A 19,843-nucleotide genomic window follows, 5' to 3' on the forward strand; every position below is an offset into this window, starting at 1 on the left:
AAGTGAAAAATAGAAAATAACCACGCACACACACTCTCATACTAAACCTTGCCCCCACCAAAGAGCTGAAACAAAATTAACAATAGGGAATAGAGCCACCCATGCTCAGAGGCAGTTTCTATTAAGGTGATTCTCAACCGAGACAGCACTAACCCTGAGGATACACAGAAAGATATTAAGTATCAACAATTTGACATAAAAATAACTAGAAAATGCATCTTTATAGAGGAACTATGCAAGTCTGGTCGCTTTTCCAGTGGTTTGCTAACCCTCCTCCTGGCCATGTGCATTTGTTTACAACAAAGCCGGCGAGAAATCAATCAATACAGCGGTGGATAACGTCATATCATATACGATGTTACAACGTGTATATTTGTGTAGTTTAATCTGTCATAAAGAAGAGATTGCGGTTTACGGGGCGCATTTGTGTTGCGGTGCCGCATAGACGAGAGCTGGGACACGAGACCATGTGGCACTGATCTTGCAAGGTGGGTTTTCAGCCCAGAGACACAGTAAGTGACTCACACGTGGAAGGCAGAGAGCCTCCATTGTCCCTGTAACAAGTTAAGCCATTTATTATCACAATTACGCCATAACTGTTTCATTAAGGTAAACATGTAGCATAGTTAAGATACAAACACTGCATTGTTCCTCTTTAATGACACAAGTCCTAAAGAGAACCAATGGGTGACGTCACGGACGCTACGTCCATTCTTTTTACAGTCTATGGTTCAACTTGAATGACGCAAACCTTTAGCTACATTTCACTGTCAGAATAAGACGCTGTCTATTTTCAAAGCATAATTTCCGGCAAACTGACGGCACAAGTTTAATGATACTGTCAATCAGCATTTCTCAAGGGTACTCTACGACGCAGATGACTGTAATAACAACAAATTAATTAAAAATCATGACTGTTAATTTATGTAATGATTTATTAACATCACTTTCTTCAGTAGGCTTATTGCTAACCTTATCTCAGTTCCCTTCCCAATTCTCATGTGCCTCACAGCGCACAGCGAGTTCAGACACGTTCTTTTCCTGCTGCACCTCTGAAGAGAAAAGAGGACAAACACTTTTTTTCCCACATATTGTCAAGGTCAGCTGGTGCTGATGTGAGAGAGCAGATAGCTCGTCCTCCCGTCATGGCATTTTGTCCGTCCACGTGTTCATCTGTCGGAAGGAGGGAGCAGTGATAAATGTGCGAGTTGTCGGGAAGTAAATGGTGGTATCGAGTTGTGGTCTAGTCCAAGGTGTCAGGAGAAGCACGGGGCTAATTTTCAACAGCAAGGCTATAATGGGATGTGTGTGCCTGTTTGTGAGTACGTCCGTGTGTGTGTGTGTGTGTATGTGTGTGTGTGCACGAGTGCACCCACCGTGGTTCATGTTCCACCTGGCACACTGGATTAGGTGCAATTAATCTTAGTTAAGCAAGCCCTGCGGAGTGCTGTCTCGCTTACACGTGCGCGCACATACAAACACACGCCGGGCCACAAACAGGGACGCAAACACCCTCGGTGATGCGGTGATGAGCTGATGCACGGGAGAGGGTGAGAGCACAGTGAAGCAGCTGCTTTGCGTGCATAACACACTGACGAGTTCACCATATGCACATTTGACAGCACCGCTTGTCACGGGGCTTTGTTTTTACAGAGGGAATGGGGAGATGATGCAGGGGGGGAGAAAACACTGTGATGTGGATTTGTTCGCATACATATGTGCATATCCTGTCTGTCTTTTTGAATGGGAGATGAGGGTAAAGGAATTCTTATTTGATCTTCTTTTAGCAGCCTGTATACTAAGAACATGTGAGAAGATCAGAGTTTGCAGGTATAGTAGCGGGGGGTATCATAGCCTATTTCTGCCATCATGACTCATCATTACTCCATATAAAAGCCGCGTGAGGACATTTACATTTCAGAAATGGGGCATGTATGAAACACAAATCATTATAAATGTGTCAAAGTGCGCACAACACAGGCGTCCTTGTGTTTTTTATAAGTTGCAAACTCTGAGGCTGAATAATGAAGCAGGAAGTACCAAAAATGAAATCACCAACTTTACAGCAGAGATAAACCTGTTTACAGCCTGGTACAAAAAGGTTTTGGTTTTCATGACAACTTTTTGCTATTGATTTAGGTTTAAAGTTCTGCATAATTGAGGGTAACTGTCAATCAAAGGGTAAGCCACTTTGATTGACAGTTGGCGGAGCCTATTGCTTACCACAGGCTGGCGTGCACCAAGTCCACATGCCCCTCTCATCTTCGCCCAAGTTTGGCGGAGTGCAATGGCGAGATGGCGACTGTGGTGCTGCAGCTCACTCGAAGCTTCAAAACCACAACAGCCACAGAGGCGATGTCCATCTTTTTATGTTTTATTTTAAAGCCTATGGTTTTTAATCACTTGTTAAGAGCCCACGTCTTCTTGTTAAACACATCAGTTATCCCTTATTTCCCCACTGGCTAAACTTGCAACTCACAGATGCAGCAGTTGGACTCACTGTGTTTATTCACAGGTGGAGGGTCCTTTAACCTCTCTCATACAGGCTCATCAATATCCTACCTTTGTTTAAAAAAACAAACAGAACCACAGGAGCTTTGGTGATTAACAGAGCCCAACAGAACAGGAAAGTAGGAGTGAATGTGTCAGGCATTCAGGTTTTAGGTAAACATGCTTTGGAAAAGCCTCCCAATCCTCACTCCTTTCACTGTCACCCTCCCATTTACACCTCCTTGCCTTTCTTCTCCCTCACCATCTTGTAATTTATTTCCCTGAGCTTCTCTCTCACTGCTGTTTACTTGTACTGTTTATGTTATCCAAGTTCTCCTCTCTCCTGCCCAAACCCTCAATCTTTTTGCCTGGTTGCTCTCATTTTCCCTCATAACTCCCCCAACATCCAACCTCCCTTTCCTCTGCTCTTGCCGTACTCAGCCCTTTTTCTCCATTTCGCTCATCCTTGTCACATCCTTCTGTCCGTACCTTTTACCCTCCCTACGACTCCCTGCAGCCCACCTGGATTAGCAGCAGTCTGCGGTAATGCATTCTGACCCCACCTCCACACACACACAAAATTTAATGTGGGGCCAGAATCGTGATGAGACAAAGGAGCAGATGAATAAAACAGTGGAACTGATGGCAATGGTGACGGCACCCGGGGGACCCACACTCTTGATTTATAACGCTGGGTGAGCATTCAAAAGCAGATACTGCTCCAGCTCGCTACTAACAGCCAGTCTCAGATCTACAATACACGGGGAGAGAGAGAGAGAGAGAGAGAGAGAGAGAGAGAGAGAGAGAGAGAGAGAGAGAGAGAGAGAGAGAGAGAGAGAGAGAGAGAGAGAGAGAGAGAGAGTTCACTGAGCTACAGAGAGAGAGGGGAAAGGTGAGAGTCTGGGGACAAGGAGCAAAAGACAATGAACGAGAGTGTTTATGAGCATGGGAAAGGTGTCCCCCAAATACATAACAATGCACATAATATCTTCTGTATTTCCCTTAAAGGGTGGACTGCCAAGTGATTTCTAATTAGCCTCACTGAGGGAGAGCAAGGAAAAACGGAGGTAATCAATTTCCCATTTGGGGCAGGTAGAGTGATCTATTGAAGGGCTAACCCCAAGGAGGACCTTATCAGGACAGGAGAGAGCCAACTTTTTATAAAACACACACCCCAAAGACACACACACACACACACACACACACACACACACACACACGCATCTCACTGCATACTGAAGGGTGTATTTACAGCACGGAGCAGAGAGATCTTGGCAGAGGCATTTTAATCCCCCTGACTTCAATTAACCCACCATGAAAATGTCTGCCACGGACGACAATTAAAGCTCCCAAAACCAAGGACTAACCTTGCAGACCCTACTGCAGAAAAATGCTGATGTAATTGGCCTTAATTAGTTCTGTTTGTGTTTTCACTTCCATTTCTTTGCTTTGGTTTAAGGAGATTAAGATTTTTTAAATTTTGTTTTTACAAACATCCCCTCCAGTGTACTCTTTCCAGCATGATCTCTCTGTAGCTAACTACTTTCATTATTGTTTTTTGGCAAAAACATACTAGAGAAATGGTTGGAAATTGTACTGCTGTGAAAGATTTCATGTCTCACCCTGCGCTGTGGTTACTGTATACAGTCTTTACTTGTTGAAAAGTGCAGCACGCCTTGGCCGCACTGAAAAAAACAATTCATTTAGTGCTCATTTTGCTGTTATTCAAGACTTGGGGGCAAAAGAAAGAAAATCCCCTCAGCATTAATACAGACTTATGATGTGGGTGCCCCACTTCAGGAAAACCTCTGAAAGTAAAACCAAAATCAATATAAGAAAACACATTTCTGTCAAATTTTAAACAAACATAACATTGATGAGCATCTTTGAACTATCCTCACACATGCTGGAGCATGCATGGGAATGGTCTATCTGTTGTCGGCCAAATATAGTTCAGCCTGACTTTGAGTTCATCTCAAATCTGGGTTCTTGGACATCACAAAGAGTGAGGTAGCTAGCTTCATAAATAATGAAAAACATCTGCAGACCAAAGCGGGCCAGACGAAAATGAAGGGAAGGAGGATAAAGGGAAGGCAAGGAGACTTGGGGATCCACTACAATCTCAAGAGATGTAGAATATTCAGTGGAGGTGTCAAGGACCATTGGATGGACAATGATGGATGGAGAAGTGCCAGAAGAATATGAAGCAGGTGCTGCAGCTCTCCTGCCAGACACAGTCAAAGCAGAGGAGATTTCCACACCACTAAATAAGAATTCCTTCCACCAGCTGCTGTTTATCCGTCCAACACCATTACAACATAGACGCTCGCTGAAAGACTGGGGGGACCGCTGTGATTAACTAGTTTTATTTGAGGCAATCCTTACTGACGACTGTAAAATTGTTTAATATCAATTTTAGAATTTGTTCCACAGGCATGAAGTGACCTTTCTACCCAGAAAATTGCTTTTGTGTTTTCTAACATGGAAAGGTCATGCTTATTATTTGTCTTAAAAAAAACAGCAAACCACAAATGACAAAGAAGAATGTAACAGTAATTTAGGTGTGCCTGTTTTCATCTGCTTGGTGCTATATCACAGAATTTAATCATTTGCTTGTGGCGCAGCAGTGCCACTACCAAGCGCTTTATTGAATAGATGTGCCAATACGAATACACGTTATGTAGATCAGTATTCAGAATAGATATTTCCCTCATTTAAGGTGTTGTTTTATCAGTCCATGGTGTGGGGAGGTGACTTCACCTCCCTCACACTCACTACTGTCAAGCATTTGAGTTTGATCCTGCTGACCCTTTGCTTTACTGAGAAGGTGCGACTGAACAGCACAAAAGAAAATGCTTCTTTTTTTTCTAAGCTTGAGCCCCCGCACTAGGACTGCCAATAACAGCTTTCTAACTATTAGATAATCTGACAACTGACACAATGGGCTGGTCAATGAGTGCAGGATCTGGCCTCGACACTTTCTCAAACACCGAGTGTAAATTCTAAGGCAGCAGCAGGCGACTTCCTGTTTTTAGAAGAGTTTTAGCAGGGACTAAAGGACTAAAAGCCTCTCCCTGGGTCTAATAAATAGACAACACTTACAAGTGAAATAATCCTCACATTTTTGTGACTGATCTCACTGTGCTCCATAAAAAAAAATAATGATCACAAAATAACCGTAGTGAAGGGGTTTGAAGTGTAATGTGCTCAGCTTCACAAAGACACGAACCAGCTGTAGGGATGGGTATCGTCACGATTTTATTTTTTATCTTGATCGAGCTCAGACTTTTTTTTTTTTTAATAGGAAAGCACAAGAGGAACATGGTTTTAAATGATTGGGCTGATTTGTCTCAGCCAGTTTCTGCCTTTATATGAATCTTAATATCATTTGTGGTGAATAAGAATCATCATAGATTGCAGAAAGCCTTCGTTTTAGCTTCCTCCTCGCAATTTACTTATAACCTTAATAATGCAATGCAACAAAATAGATGAAAGTATCCATTTCTGTTGCTTGTTGATAATTGGGCAGGTGGTTTGATAAAGTTCTTATTGGCCATTCGCCTTTTTTTGCTCTGAAAGCAACAGCAAGTTCAGTATAGGCGTAAACATTATCACCTCCAGTGATCTTCTGTAATCTTTACCTGGTTCTGCTCAGCTGTTTGATGGTGTGCGTGTGTGTGGGTGCTTGTGCGCATGACAGACATATGGGAGAAGAGTCATCGATATTGACGTTAACCTATTTTCTTAGGCATAATTATGGAAACTAATATCTGCCGCCATACTCTGCATCATATTTATAGTAGCATCTCTACACAGCAGTGACAGAGGTGCTCCGTGGTTGAGTGGACAGAGCACACAACCCATGTTGGCATTGCCCAAGAGCAAAGTTATCGAATCCCCACATTCCCCCAGTCTCTTTCCCTGTTTTCCTGTCTCTCTTCACTGTCCTATCAAATAACTTAAACACACAGCAGTAACAGAGGTGCAGTATGGAAGTTCACAGAAATCAGATTCTGATATCAGGTAGCTGCGACTGCTTGTTTGTGTAGATGTTTAGCATTACAGCACTTCGTGGTAAGTCATCGTTTAAAAAGGACATGGCATGCAACATGATAAATGTACGTAGTTTTAGCAAGATATGTAAATTTTAACATTTTCAGCCAGACTGCGTCCTCCCTCGTTGTATAAATCACTGTGTGCACCAACAGGACCCACACTGTCGTCCCATCCAGTGGCGACTGGTCATCAGGGGCACGTCAGGAGAGGGAAGAAGTGCAAACACATTATGTTATTACTAATCTTCAATGGTTATTATCTTCTATAATTTAAATATAGCATTTTTCTAAATTATATATCATTTGTGTTACGATTTTAGTTGATGTTTTTCCCTGTCTTGCTGGATCTGACCACAGTTCTCCTGAATCCCGTCTGCGGTAGCTATGGTTACAGAGGCGCGTTGGTGGGGCAGAGCTGGAGCTGCCCCTCTCTCTCAATGCAAACTGTACTGTGTGTACAGAAGAAAACACAACTGCGCATGCTCACAGCGTTTATGCATTAATGTAGAAGACAGGAAGGTGATGGACAGTGGGGCAGTCAGCCCGTTGCTCCACCACAGCGTCATCTCACATGGCAGAGCTGATTGGCTCTCCATTTGTGACGTGTCTGGACAGTCGGCAAGAAGCGGGAAAAACAAAACTCTCTCAGAGGAAACATGGACATCCACGAGAGGAAACTTTCTTAGCTAACCCTGATCTAGCTGATCTAGCTAAGTTAGCTTAGCAAATGATCAACGTCAGCAGGTGGACCAGAGGTTTTCACAGTGCGATCATCTGATCGATACAAAGCTGATCGAGCAGCTCGATCTTCTCAGAGTTGGTTCAGTCACTCTCTGTGTTTTGACTGTGAAGATACGGCCTTGAGAAACAGAAGACTAGAAATCTGACCACCCAGTGAAACGTCTCTGCCTCCGTTAACATTCATCCATGAGAACACCTGCCGATGCGGTGCCGGTCTACCGGACCGTCGGAGATGAGACCGACCGGAGACCGCGGTGCGCGCCGAGGAAATGTTCTGAATGACTTGGGAGTGAATTGCTCAGGTGGCCCGGGTCTGGTTCGCCAAGTCCAGCAGTAACAGCGTATTCATCATCATGCTGCCTTTTGGGTGATGGTCTGTGCATTCAACATGTTTATTTACTCTATTCTACTGTAATCAATTGTAACTGCAATCCGCTATTTTGTTGTGCTGGATCTCTATAGATGGTGAAGAGTCCTCCTAAGATTGTTATTGTCATGAGGTTGTTGTTGTCATCATAAGGTTGTTGAATGTGTTGAATAGAATGGATCTGTTTTCCTAACAGTCGTCTGTGTGCTCCGTTGTGGCCTTCAGTATTGAGCTCTTTGCTGCTCCCTCCCTGTTCTCTCATTTGCTCTGAGCTTATGACATGGAATATTGCATTCTTCATTTAGGCTTGTGTGATTGCTACAATGCATGAACACACCAGTAACAAAAAAAAGCACAGTAGTTTTTCTGGTGTGCAGCCTTTCTATTAAATGGTGGTGCCCCACCATTTTTTTTTTTTTACATGTAAAACCGCCACTGGTCCCATCAGAAGGCAGCCCTGCCTTGTGTATGCAACACACACACTTTGATCAAGCAGAAGCTTTTTGGAGCAAAGTGCTGCAGACTGATGGAACAAAACTCAATCACAAAATGTATGGCTGGCAAAGAAAGAGAAGCATGTGGGGAGAGGGAGAAAAAAAACGAACATCCAACAAACCGTTAAACGCTGCAGTGGATTTATTATGTTTTGGAGTCTTCTGGCAGCAGAGGCGCGGGAGGTTCAGACTCTGACAGCACAGTCTTGACTTGTCGCAGCAGGACAAACACAGGTGTAACTAATAACATTAACGAGCACTCTGCTCTGTGCTCAGGCTCCACTTCACCAACCAGGAGACAGCACACACACACACACACATGTGGCTGCACAGGGCCGTCGATCTGGAACGCCTCGAAATGGGATGCAGCCATGATTGATGTAATTAGTTACATCTGTGTTTGACAAGTGCGTTAAGCATTTGCTTTGAGAAGAGGGTGTTGGTCGTTACTGTCAAAGACTTGGAGGCTGAAACGTTGTTGGATGCTGATGATACTACGACAGCCTAAGGATATCTGTACAACCAAACCGAGTTAAAATGTTAACTGACCCTACATTAAAAACAGAAAAAAAAAAACTTTTCAGGTAGAGAGAGGGGGAAGTATGATTTCTCCTCAGAGTCTGAGGTGTTACATTAGTATAATTCAGATCAACGGTGTCATATTCACGTCTTCCTGCAGAGGCTGTGATATGGCTTGGAAAGTATATACTGAGCCACAACTGTGCAGATTTAATGGTGTGTTCCGGGCAACCCGTAACCCGTGTTTTTCCGACCTGTGAACTCATACCAGTTCGATCTGGTACGAGTTCACGGGTAGTAGGCCTAAGTTACGAGTTTGACTGCCATTATAGTGCACTTTCTGGAACGCTACATAACTCTAACCTGAGGTCCAATCACACAACATCTGTGAAAGCACCAGCTGGGCATGTAAAATAAGAGTGTAGGGCCTTTACATGGAGCTACAGCTCAACTGCTTTTCCAGTCTGGTTGCTTTTCAGGGTTACACATCTCAAAATGTGTAAATGATGGCAAATTTCAGAAGTACTATTCATTTCATTCTTTTTAGTGCTTTAGTTTCACCAACCAGATTTTCCTTGCAGGAAAAAGAGTCTTTATGACACAGCCAAATGACATTCCCCCCAATCTGAAGTTGTGCGGCTAATTGCTTGCCGAGTAATTTCAACAGTGGCAACAAGAGTGATATAAACAACAAATAGCGCAGTGAAAAGAGGGTGCCAATCAGTAAAATCAACCTTGTTAATGACTACAGGTTGTTTATACATCAAGAGGAACTTTCTGCGTCCTTTTTAATTAACTGTCTTGTTAGGAGTGGAGAAGCAACAACCTTGTTATATCTTGTCACGTCAAACATCCAAATGAATGGCTCCTTGGCCAAGAAAAGACCATCAAACGCTGTCTAAGAGGCCTGGCCGCAAAAAAATCTCTAATTACCGAGTCAGAACGCATTGCAAACCAAGCACCCTCGAAACTTGTTTGTTTCACCAGTGTGACAACTGTTCCCACTCTCTGGGCCAATATGAAGCATAGCACGAGCCCAGACAGGGGGCCTGGCAGCCCCTACCACCTGTGCTAGGCAGAGAGCGAGTGGCTTGGCATGGGGCAGCAGGATAGCCAGAAGGAAGTGCTGTGCTGTAAAAAAAAAATAGTTTCAAGGGGGAAAAACCCACGCACATATGTATATACAAAATTATGCAATCATAATTAATATGGACATACTTAAAACGAGGTCTATATCCCAATACAAATCACACATTTTGTCCAAATACACCATACCAAAGAGTATCCATCATAATTGTTGTTGGACTGGGTACCTTTCCCTGTGGTGCAGGTATTCTCTTAAAAGGGGAAACTGAGAAATAACCCAATTCTTAAGTCCAAATTTCCATGGGCTGTCGCTGATGCACTGCTGTCTTCACTAAAATAAAACACAAACCTCTTTTTAAACACATATTATTTTAGAAAATGAATGCTTGAATCCCAGGACATAATTACCAGCAGGACATTGGTCGGGTGCTTACATAATTTCTCTTTCCAACAGTATCTTGCTTAATTAATCCGCCTATGGTTGTGGCAGGGAAGGAAGGAGGGTAGAGGGGGTAGGTCGATACAACGCGGAAGAGAAGGAGGGAAGAGAAAGATAAAAGACGGGACGGTGAAAAGAGCAAACGCAAGGAAGCTGCGTCAGTGATTGCTGAGGAGAAAGAAGGGAAACGGTGGAGGAGAAGGGCGGAGGCAGCTCTTTTACCTTACTCAGTTTCAGAGAGAGAAAGGAGGGGAGAAGAGAGAGGGGTTTTAGAGGGTAAAACGGGAAGAAAAAGGGAACAGGCTAATTTTGTTCTACCTTCAGGATACCTTCTCCTCCTGCTGAATGCAAGTGACAAGGGTTGAATATCAAACATTTTCCCAAAATTGGTGCTGAGCAACAGTTAGTGTGATACAATCCTTCCTTACAAGTCACATAGGCTTTTTAAGTCTGGGTTGCACTGAGACACATTTCAATTGTTGAAATAACTGATAGTGATATTAGTTATTCAGTTAGTCAGATCGAACCAAAATCAATGAAATATAAAACAGAAATAGTTTTGTGATCCACCATATTGTCATATCAGCTATCAATAAAACAGTTTTTAGTATCATGAACTGTGGTGATTGACCCTTTGACTTGTTTTTGTGCTTTCCTTACCATTTTGATCTGAGTGCACCACCTCCAATAAAAAATACCTGGTGCACTTCTTACTTCACTTATGTAATTTCTCTGCTGTTTGGAAATGGGCAGTGAGCTCGGTGTGCGGTGTGCAGAGTGCAGCTTGCAATCTATTTGCATGAGCATGTAAGAGCAGATGGGAGGCACTGGCCCCCTGTTTTTTACGATAGCGCTTGGTAAGAGTATAAAAAATTGAAAACAAATCTTTGTAAACCTGTATAAGAATAGACAGGTGCATGGCCGAACATGTGAGGACGAAACAGGAAAAAATACACGCCCACACGCTGTCAAAACTTGAAGTGCAGTGACATTTTCAATAAACTTACACTACGCGTTGACAGAGTGCAGAGGTTGGCGAGAGCCATGGGGAGTCCACCATATGGACGAGCGAAACAACCGAGCTGAAAGCTGCAGAGTTGATTCTCAGTGGGACCTGCAACACTTGCTACATGCTCATACAAAAAGGCATCATAGAATTAATACCTGAGAAGTTACGTCTCTTATGCGACAAATCCTTTTTTTACAACTGCTAAGCAAGTGGCAGGTGCGTCTGTTCGTGTCAGAGCTGCTGAGGGTCACAATTACTACTTTGCAAGGCCTGATGTAAATTTTGTTTGTCCTTAATAATCCCTCGACAGTAGAGTCAAATAAAATCTGAGACCACTCAAGATAACTCTCTGTATTATCTCACCAAAAGAGGAGGACCAGAGCACATGATTAAGATGCTACTTGTGTGCCCGTTGCACAAAATGCCTAGAGAATAACTAACTGCAGCACTACACATCTCTCCATATATTCTGCCAGTGATACAAGGACAGAGTATGCAAGGACATGGGTGATAGGAAGGCTGGGGTCCAGCCAAGGTTTTCCTTTTTTCTCTGTTTTATCTGTGGCTGATTCTGCTGTGCTCACTCGATTACTCTCGTTCTCAACCTTTTTTTTCTCACTCATATTGGTCACATTTGCTGCCATGCGCTGTCCTGCAAGTGCAGCTCCACACTGGCACCTGTTGATGAAAACGCAGCATAGCATTCACACGCACCACACGCACGCTTTCTCTACAACACACACACACATAAGAAAAAAACCACACAATGTCACATCGCTGCCAATCCTGTCCATCTTTCTTTTAGAGATGGATTGGAGAAGTAATTCTGATCCGAGAGGCCTCTAGCAGGCACTCAGGTACATACACACACACAGAGACTATATGCGGGTTGAGGCAACGACGCAGCAGAGAGACAGATATAGCCACACACAGAGACCTTGGAAACCAAACGTGCTCTGGGTGCCTGATTGAAGGTAAATAGAGTGCATGCTGCTCTGCTGAGTCGTTATACACCTAAATCTCCAGCCTTATCTGGGGGTGTAACAATTAACTGATATGTATCAGAGAGTCAATACAATAGGCAGAGATAGGGCTATAGCACAAATAAAAACACAGTGACCCAGCCAAACTCATCAAAAATTGATACAACTGTCAAAAACTGATTTTGGCCAAATATCCTCCTGCGTCTATTGTGTGGGCATGAGTATGTAGTGTAACTTTATGTGGGTGTGTGTGTATTTCTGCGTCTAACTCTCCCTTTTCCTGCAAAGTTTCTCAAATCATATACCTACTTCAGGCCATCCAGTTCCAAAAAAAAAAAAACCCAGCATGGTACAGAATAATAGAAAGCTGATTGAAACATTACTCCCAGAAGCAGTCGACACAGCACAAGTTACAGCAACGCGAGTGGGAGCAACGACTTCCAAAGCACACTGGCTCCTACAGTAACTACTCCGAGTTTAAGGCAATAAGCTGTTTTATTGCCAAGAACACACACCCAGCTAGCTCTGTTGAAAAGGCTGGATTTAGGCCGATGACGCCGACCAGGGTTTTTGCCAGTCTGCAGTATTTCACTGAGAACTGTACACAGAGGACGCCCATTGTTTGTCATTGTTGATTATGTGGCAGCACAGACAGTATTTTGGAAGCGCGCAGTTATTAGCTACTAAATAAAAATGTGAAATATAGGTATGCATGGCATCATCGGAGCAGTATATCTCCATGGTTTCACAGTTAAGCTCTGAATCTTGAGCCTGAATTTCAATGACCGCAACATTAAGTTCACAGATCCTCCACAAAGACATGATTTATTTCAAAGTGCAATTTCGCCCACTGCAACAAAGTCTATTGTTCTTTGTGCTGTGCATCTGCAGTAGGTCGAGGCAACATGCCCCGAAATCAGCACAGATGAACACACTAACAATTAGGGTAGACAGAGAAGAGAGAGAGAGAGGGAAGTGAGTGGTCTGGCTGGTCAGCTGTGTGCGTGGGTAGATAATTCAGGCTGAAGTATGAAAACAAAATGACCAAATGTACGGGAATAAAATCCATTTTTCATGTTTTGCCTCTCTTACTCTCTTCCCATTTACTGTGATTTAGTAGATGAAATTGCGTGCAACGTAAACACACTTCGTGGGGAGAGACAGAGGTATTCAGCAGTTTACAGAGTTGTCTCTTTTGTGCCGTGCCTTTCTCCATCCATAATCATTTCGACAACAAACAGCACGCGCGACAATGATGGAGCAGCAGCACATTTCCGCTCGGCATTATGATCTGTGGTGACAGATAACCTGAAGTCTGTCACCTTGAGAGGAGTTCTGCTGTAGCTCTATGCATTTTTTTTTTTTGCAATGGCTCGTGGCAAAGCGCTCCTCACTGAATCCCTTGTTAACTAACACAGTGACAGAGGGAAAATCCAGCGCATCAAAAGTCAACAGGTACAACAAGCCGTAACACTAACCAACAGAGACATGCACGCTTTACAGTGAGCTGTTCCTGCCACTAACAACCTTCAGCCACCATTGGCACCCTCGTCTCTTGCTGCATTTTCCACAGTTGCTCGTTAGCAGGATTTTCTCCCTTTCCTTCGTTCCCCGCATCTGCTCACCTACCCGTCCTTCAGCCTGACTTGTGGCGGATTTTGTTGTGCTAACAAGGTTCTAGGTAACAGCGTGGCCTGACAGAGGAGAGGCTGAGGTCAGAGGACACGGCATCCTTTGATATAAACACTGACGGGAGGCAGGAGGGGAAGAAAGCGCTGTGTGCGAGTGCAGATGAAAACTAAAATCAAACCCTGTGCACGTTCACAACGCCCACCTGAAACCTGAAGCCTGGAGCCGTTCCACCCCTACTCCGCTGCCCTCGCACATCAACCCCTGCTCCGACAGTGCAGGACACCCAGCACCTAGTTAGCTTAGTTAAAAGGCTGCATTGTCCTTAACAGTGCTCTTAGAGACTTCTTTCACACACACGCCTTTGAGAAGTGTGTTGTTGATTTGATTGCACTTCTGCTCTTTGCATCAGTAGTTCATTGTTGCTTTAACAACTGTAGAAAATGTGGAGCGCTGAGAATAGGGAACCCCAGACAATCATTCAAAGGCACATTGTGAAAACTAACTCAAAAGTTAGAATTATGTTGCTTTGTGTTGAGATAACAATTTGAAGACACCGTTTCAGAGGCATTCAAGGACTCTCTGTTTATTCGCAAACTATGTTTTTCAATCAATTATTCCGTCAGCCCACCTGTCAGGGACAGTCCATAGACAGTAAAAAGAATGGACGTAGCGTCCGTGACGTCACCCATTGGTTTTGGGGAGTCGTTTTTGTGACTCAAATATGGCGGCCTGAACAGCGCCATGTTGGATTGGCCCGAACCCGCCCACTGGCCTCGAAGCAGCCTGTCCACGGAGCTGCTCGGACCTGTCACTCAACGTTTCCGCGCCCTGATTGGCCAGAGTTTTAACCTAATAACAGTAAAACTATAGAGTTAAAAAAAAATTCACCCCCCTCAGAGTGTGTGCGGGGGTAGAAACTATCGATTGAGACGAAAAAACGTTCTGACACCAGGCTTTTAACATGTTTACTGAGGATGTAAAGTCGGCGATTTTAACACGGGGGTCTATGGGGAATGCTCCCTTCTGACACCAGCCCCCAGAGGAATCCGAGGGGATTGCAGTTTTTTGAACGCGGAAGTGAGCTTCACTTCTCAGACCCACAACTGCCCCCTTGGGACAGTCGTATTACATAATAGCAATCGACGAAACAATACATTCTTCTCAAAAAAAAAAAGTTTCAACTTGACATTTTCAGTGCCATTTGGTATTCAAGTACAGCGCTAATTAAAAATGTGTTCCAAAATTTGCAATTCATCAACGCGAAATGTCAGTAAATGACAAAAAAGGCATTTTAGTAGAGTTTCAAAAATTGAGAAAAAGTAAATACCAAAAGCCTTCATGTTATCAAACCATTCAAATATTCTCTCTTGAATCTACCACTTTGGTCCATTGTAGACGCCATGCATTTGGCATTTTGGACTTGCGTTTCAAACTCTGTTGTGATGTTACATTGTGTGTGTGTGTGTGTGTGTGTGTGGGTGCCTTTTTTCTGCTGTGGGAGAGGATCAATAGAATAGATAGAAAAGGGAGCACATTCTCAGTTACCTTCATCAAAGTCTGCATCGTCCTCGGTGTGCTGGGGGAAGGGGAAGCAGTTGGTGATCTCCAGCCGGTCCTCAACCACCAGGCCCAGCAGGACGCCCTGAACCACCTCGCTGCCCTGGCCCTCTTCCTGGTAGTGCTTGATAATCTTCAGCACCACCTGTGAAAAACAGAAAGAGCAATATCAGTGAAGTATCGAACCACCGCCAACAGAACAGAGACGGCGAGGGAGGCGAGGAGGCTTCACTCTCCTTCCAGTAACAGTTTCTGAGAAATGATTTCGTTTTCTGAACCGGAGCCAATTTATTTATCGAGCCTGTTGTTTGTGCATTTTGTGGCTGTTACAGCATTTCTCATTGTATTCTTATTGTAATTCATCATCCTTTGATTTATGTTATTCGATTTAGCTGCGTCTCCGCTCGTCATGTTGATTTGTGCTCATTAGTTTGTGTTGAGGTTAGTTTGGTTGAGATATAGATAAGTATATCTTCACAAGGTGCTTTTTTTCCCTTTAATCTCTCACTGCTTATTTATCTGTTCTTTTACACATTTGGTTTTATTACAGAACAAATCCGTTGAACTACTTAATTAACACCAATGGGAAAAATGCAGACAAAAATAGGTTCTTCTAGTGCACATTAAACGGCATGTTCAGATGTATAGAGGTGTTGGTAGAGTGAGTGTTATTAGATAATGATGTTGATTTAGGAGCTGATTAAAAAAAACTAAATATGCTCTTGCAAATGGATTTTCTTAATCTAGAATATTTTCATCACAACTTAATTTCCTCAAGACGCTGCACAGATAAACAGCAGCGTAAGGCCATAGTAAAAGAATTACCACAACATACTAGACAATCAAAACAATTAAGTCGTGGTTTATATCGTTACTGGCTTCATCCTTCTTCCAGACAACCAACACACACCGCTTTATAAAGACCATGTGAATTATAAAACACTTCTTGGTATCACAAGCGGAGGTCTGTACCGGTAGTTATATAACTACAGCTTCACAGGACTGGAAACAATTAGATTTTTCCTTGAAAAGAGCGTTTGCCCCTTGCCTGTGCAGCCTTTATAGGCCACACTGCTGACAAGGTCCAGCCCACCCAACAGCACTGCAGTCGTCTGTCAAGGACACTAATAAAGAATAATTATATTCAGACTGTAATTACACTTCTTTTTAATAAATGTATCCTTATGGGCATATGTCAAAACTGTAATTACCAAATAAAATAAAATCAATGTGTTCATTCATTTTTCAAAGACATCATGCATTTTCCGAGGGGAAGCTACGACCTTTTGGAGGTTATGAATTTTTTCATATCGATTTTTATGATAGTTAGAATCCCAGTCAGAGATGTTTAAATTGTGACAAAGATGCATACTGAGTGCAACATTTCATGGTTGAAAAACCAAATTGTTTTGAGATGAGCAAAACATGTCAGGGTTTCTTAAATTCCCTCACGTAATTTAACATTTCTGCACTGCAATTTCTTCCTTTTGGGCCCACGTCTACAGTCACAGTGATACATCTGCAAAGAGCTAATATCAACAAACAGCGATACTGTCCCAGTTGGTTTTACTGGTGCAGCTCTAGTTATAGCTATGCTTAGGACCGCTTGCTAGGTTTTGCCTTTCTGATTGGAGTACAGCGTTAAGAGAACGACAGGTCCTCTGAGGTAGTGAAAAGTTGCACAGCAAAGATTTCAGTACAGTACATCAGCAACACTATGTGGGCTTGTTGATAAAGGATAAAAACGTTTTGTGTCAATATTTGTAGGCTACAGGGCGACTCTGGGCTCCAGGTGGTAGCACACTGTGGAAGTTGACAGCACATCACCTCGCAACACCAACCTTCACATGTCAGTCACCTGCTGCTGAGGTCTGAAGTGGAGAAAATGTTTCTACAAATGTGTGTAGTGGCCACTTTATTAGGTACACTGGGGGGAAAAATCATCACTTCAATACCGTAGCTTTGCTGTTTTTCTACCTTCTCAAAGTTGAAAACATTTTGTTTTTGGTGCAACTGTTGGAAATCATAACTTTGTTCATATTGGTCATCCATATCACTCCATATAATGCAGTCCAGTGAAAAAAAACAGCATCACTGACTATGACCTCCAGGCTAAAACATATGATTTAGGTAAAGGTGTTCAGAAATGGCCGTTTGTCCTGTTTGTTTGCCTCCTTCTACGAGTATGATTTAGTTAAAACATTGACGTTTTGATACTAAGGAACACTGAAGGCATCATAAAAGCAGAGCAGTCGTACTGGATTGCATAAGACTGTACAGGTGTGCCTAATAAAATGGACCCAGAGTACGTCCTTAAACAAAAAGTGAGGAGGATTTAAACTTCAGCTCGGCTGGGGGCACGCAGCATGTTAGTCACATTGACACTAAATTGTATAATAAATCCTCTACCAGCGTTCTGCACTCTTCACTGGTCACCAAGCTCTTACATAAAACCACAGTGTTGCCAAAAAGTGTTGTTATGTTAAGAGCAAATTCTGGGACAAGTTACTCAGGCAATCACTGGCTGTGGTTTGAGTGGTAAATTGAGTGGTAAGCACCACCTGCAGGCTCCAACACTGGTGCATCGCTGATCTTGAGTGCATACAAAAGGCCAGTTAGTATTCAGCGCGGCTTTGCAATTTACACTAGAGGAAGAGGGGGTGGCGCACATACAGAACAAAACCTGGCTGATTCCAATGCAGTTTTAAGAAAAATGCTCCCCTCGGATGGTGGGAGGGTATATTTGGACTTGTGGTCTGATATCCCACATCGCCGTGCCTCATCGGGACAGAGTGTCCATGCATCATCGTGTGCGTTTAATTTTTAATACCAGATATAAATGGGCCAAAAGGACAAGCCTGCGCGTGATCGAGGAGCCGCTTTAAACTCCACTGCTGCATCACTGACACCAAGGACAGTAATAAAAAAAAAAGGCTCTGGCTTATTTCTACACGCACACAAAAATGAATGTATGACACACACACACACACACACACAAACACCTTCCCATTGTGAGACGCCCTGACCACTGAAAAAAGAAAACAACGAAAGCAAAGAGAGGAAAATAAGACAAAGCGTCTAAATGAACGGGAACAGGACAAGGAGCTGAAAGCATGGAGTGGAGAGGGAGAGCATAAATCATGCTGATAACAGTGTGGGCAGGTCACAGCCAGAGGCATTAATAATACACACATATACGTACATGCAGGAGCAGGGTGGCAGTCCTGGAGCCATGCTCACAACAAAACACCCATCACCGCCATGAGGGAGCCCTTACTGGTCTCACAAGCCCATACACACACACACACACACACACAAGCGAACACACTCATGCATCCGTCTTGGTCTTGGGAGATGATTTATTTCAACGGAGTGCTGGACCTGTCGTGCAACAAGTAAAAGAGCTAGGGGCACGGGGGAAAAAAGGGAGACGATATGGGGTGGAGTGGGGAGAAAAACAAATCTCACACTCGGCCTGTCTGCTTTGGCTGCTCTGAGTGAGAGGGCAGGAGGGTCTGAACAAAAGGTCGGTGGAGGGGGGAGGAGATGAATAGAGAGAGAGAGAGAGAGAGAGGGAGAAATGTGAGAGTGAAAAAGGTGATCGGAAATGGAAAAGGAGGAAATGCAACGGTGGAAATGTGGGGAGAGGAAATCCAGGAGGATAAAGGTAATGATGACAAAAGAGCACGAGGCGACCGGAGGAGGGCGAGGAGACCGATGGGTGACCGAACGACAGCGAGGGAGGAAGAGAGGGGAAGGCCTCAGGATCGGCATCGCTAGCTGCTTTACAAAGCCCCTCACCCCTCTTTGAGCTCCTCTTTCTGCCAGCAAATAGCTTTCCTCATCTCCCTCCATCAGTGGGAGCAGATAGCACAGATGCACACAATGCTCTCAGCTATCTAACTCTTGGCAATCTGTTCATCACACACTTAAATGGCATCCGTCTGGAAAAAGAGGAGGTGAGAGATGGACAACGGGCCAAAAAAACGACAGGAAGCGGGAAGGGCAAATAAATTAAATTAAAATTAAATTTGCACAGGACTTTGAGAAAACTCCTGAATCTACAGAAATGCTTTAAAGAGAGGAACTGAATAGGCATTTGCAGTAAAGACAAGAGGAGGAAGGAAGGAAGAACGGACGGAGGGAGGTTTCCGTGGATTTGTTGTGCTGGCTTCCTGGGGTTGAGTAAATGCCATCAGGTTTTTGAAGCACAAGGCTGGAGCACTGCACGTTTAATCGTGCAAACCTGCATGGACACACACACACACGTACACTACCTCTCCCTTCTCGAACATGCACACGCACATACATTTTTTATTGATCTAGCTCACCAGCAGCTAGCCTATAGTGAGCTCACCTCATGTGGAGAGGCATAAGATTGATATGTGGACAGCGCCTTATAAATCAACAAGCTTAAAATTGAATTGTGCAAAATCAATTGCAGTCCAAATCCCCCGTTGCCTGCCTTTAA

General features: G+C 43.6%; 1 protein-coding gene across 1 annotated transcript in view; it reads right to left on the reverse strand.

Annotated features, from left to right (window-relative positions):
* Positions 1 to 19,843, reverse strand: part of LOC146972396 (eukaryotic translation initiation factor 3 subunit H) — a 60,750-nt gene that overhangs the window by 36,387 nt on the left and 4,520 nt on the right. The window contains exon 2 of the mRNA XM_085802579.1: positions 15,361 to 15,517. Within this exon, the coding sequence (XP_085658705.1) occupies positions 15,361 to 15,517 (157 nt within the window). The remainder of the gene's footprint in view (positions 1 to 15,360; positions 15,518 to 19,843) is intronic.

The sequence above is a fragment of the Trachurus japonicus genome, chromosome 16 (genome assembly GCF_045865225.1).
Source record: "Trachurus japonicus isolate A0001 chromosome 16, Traja_1.0".
NCBI classification, from domain to species: domain Eukaryota; kingdom Metazoa; phylum Chordata; class Actinopteri; order Carangiformes; family Carangidae; genus Trachurus; species Trachurus japonicus.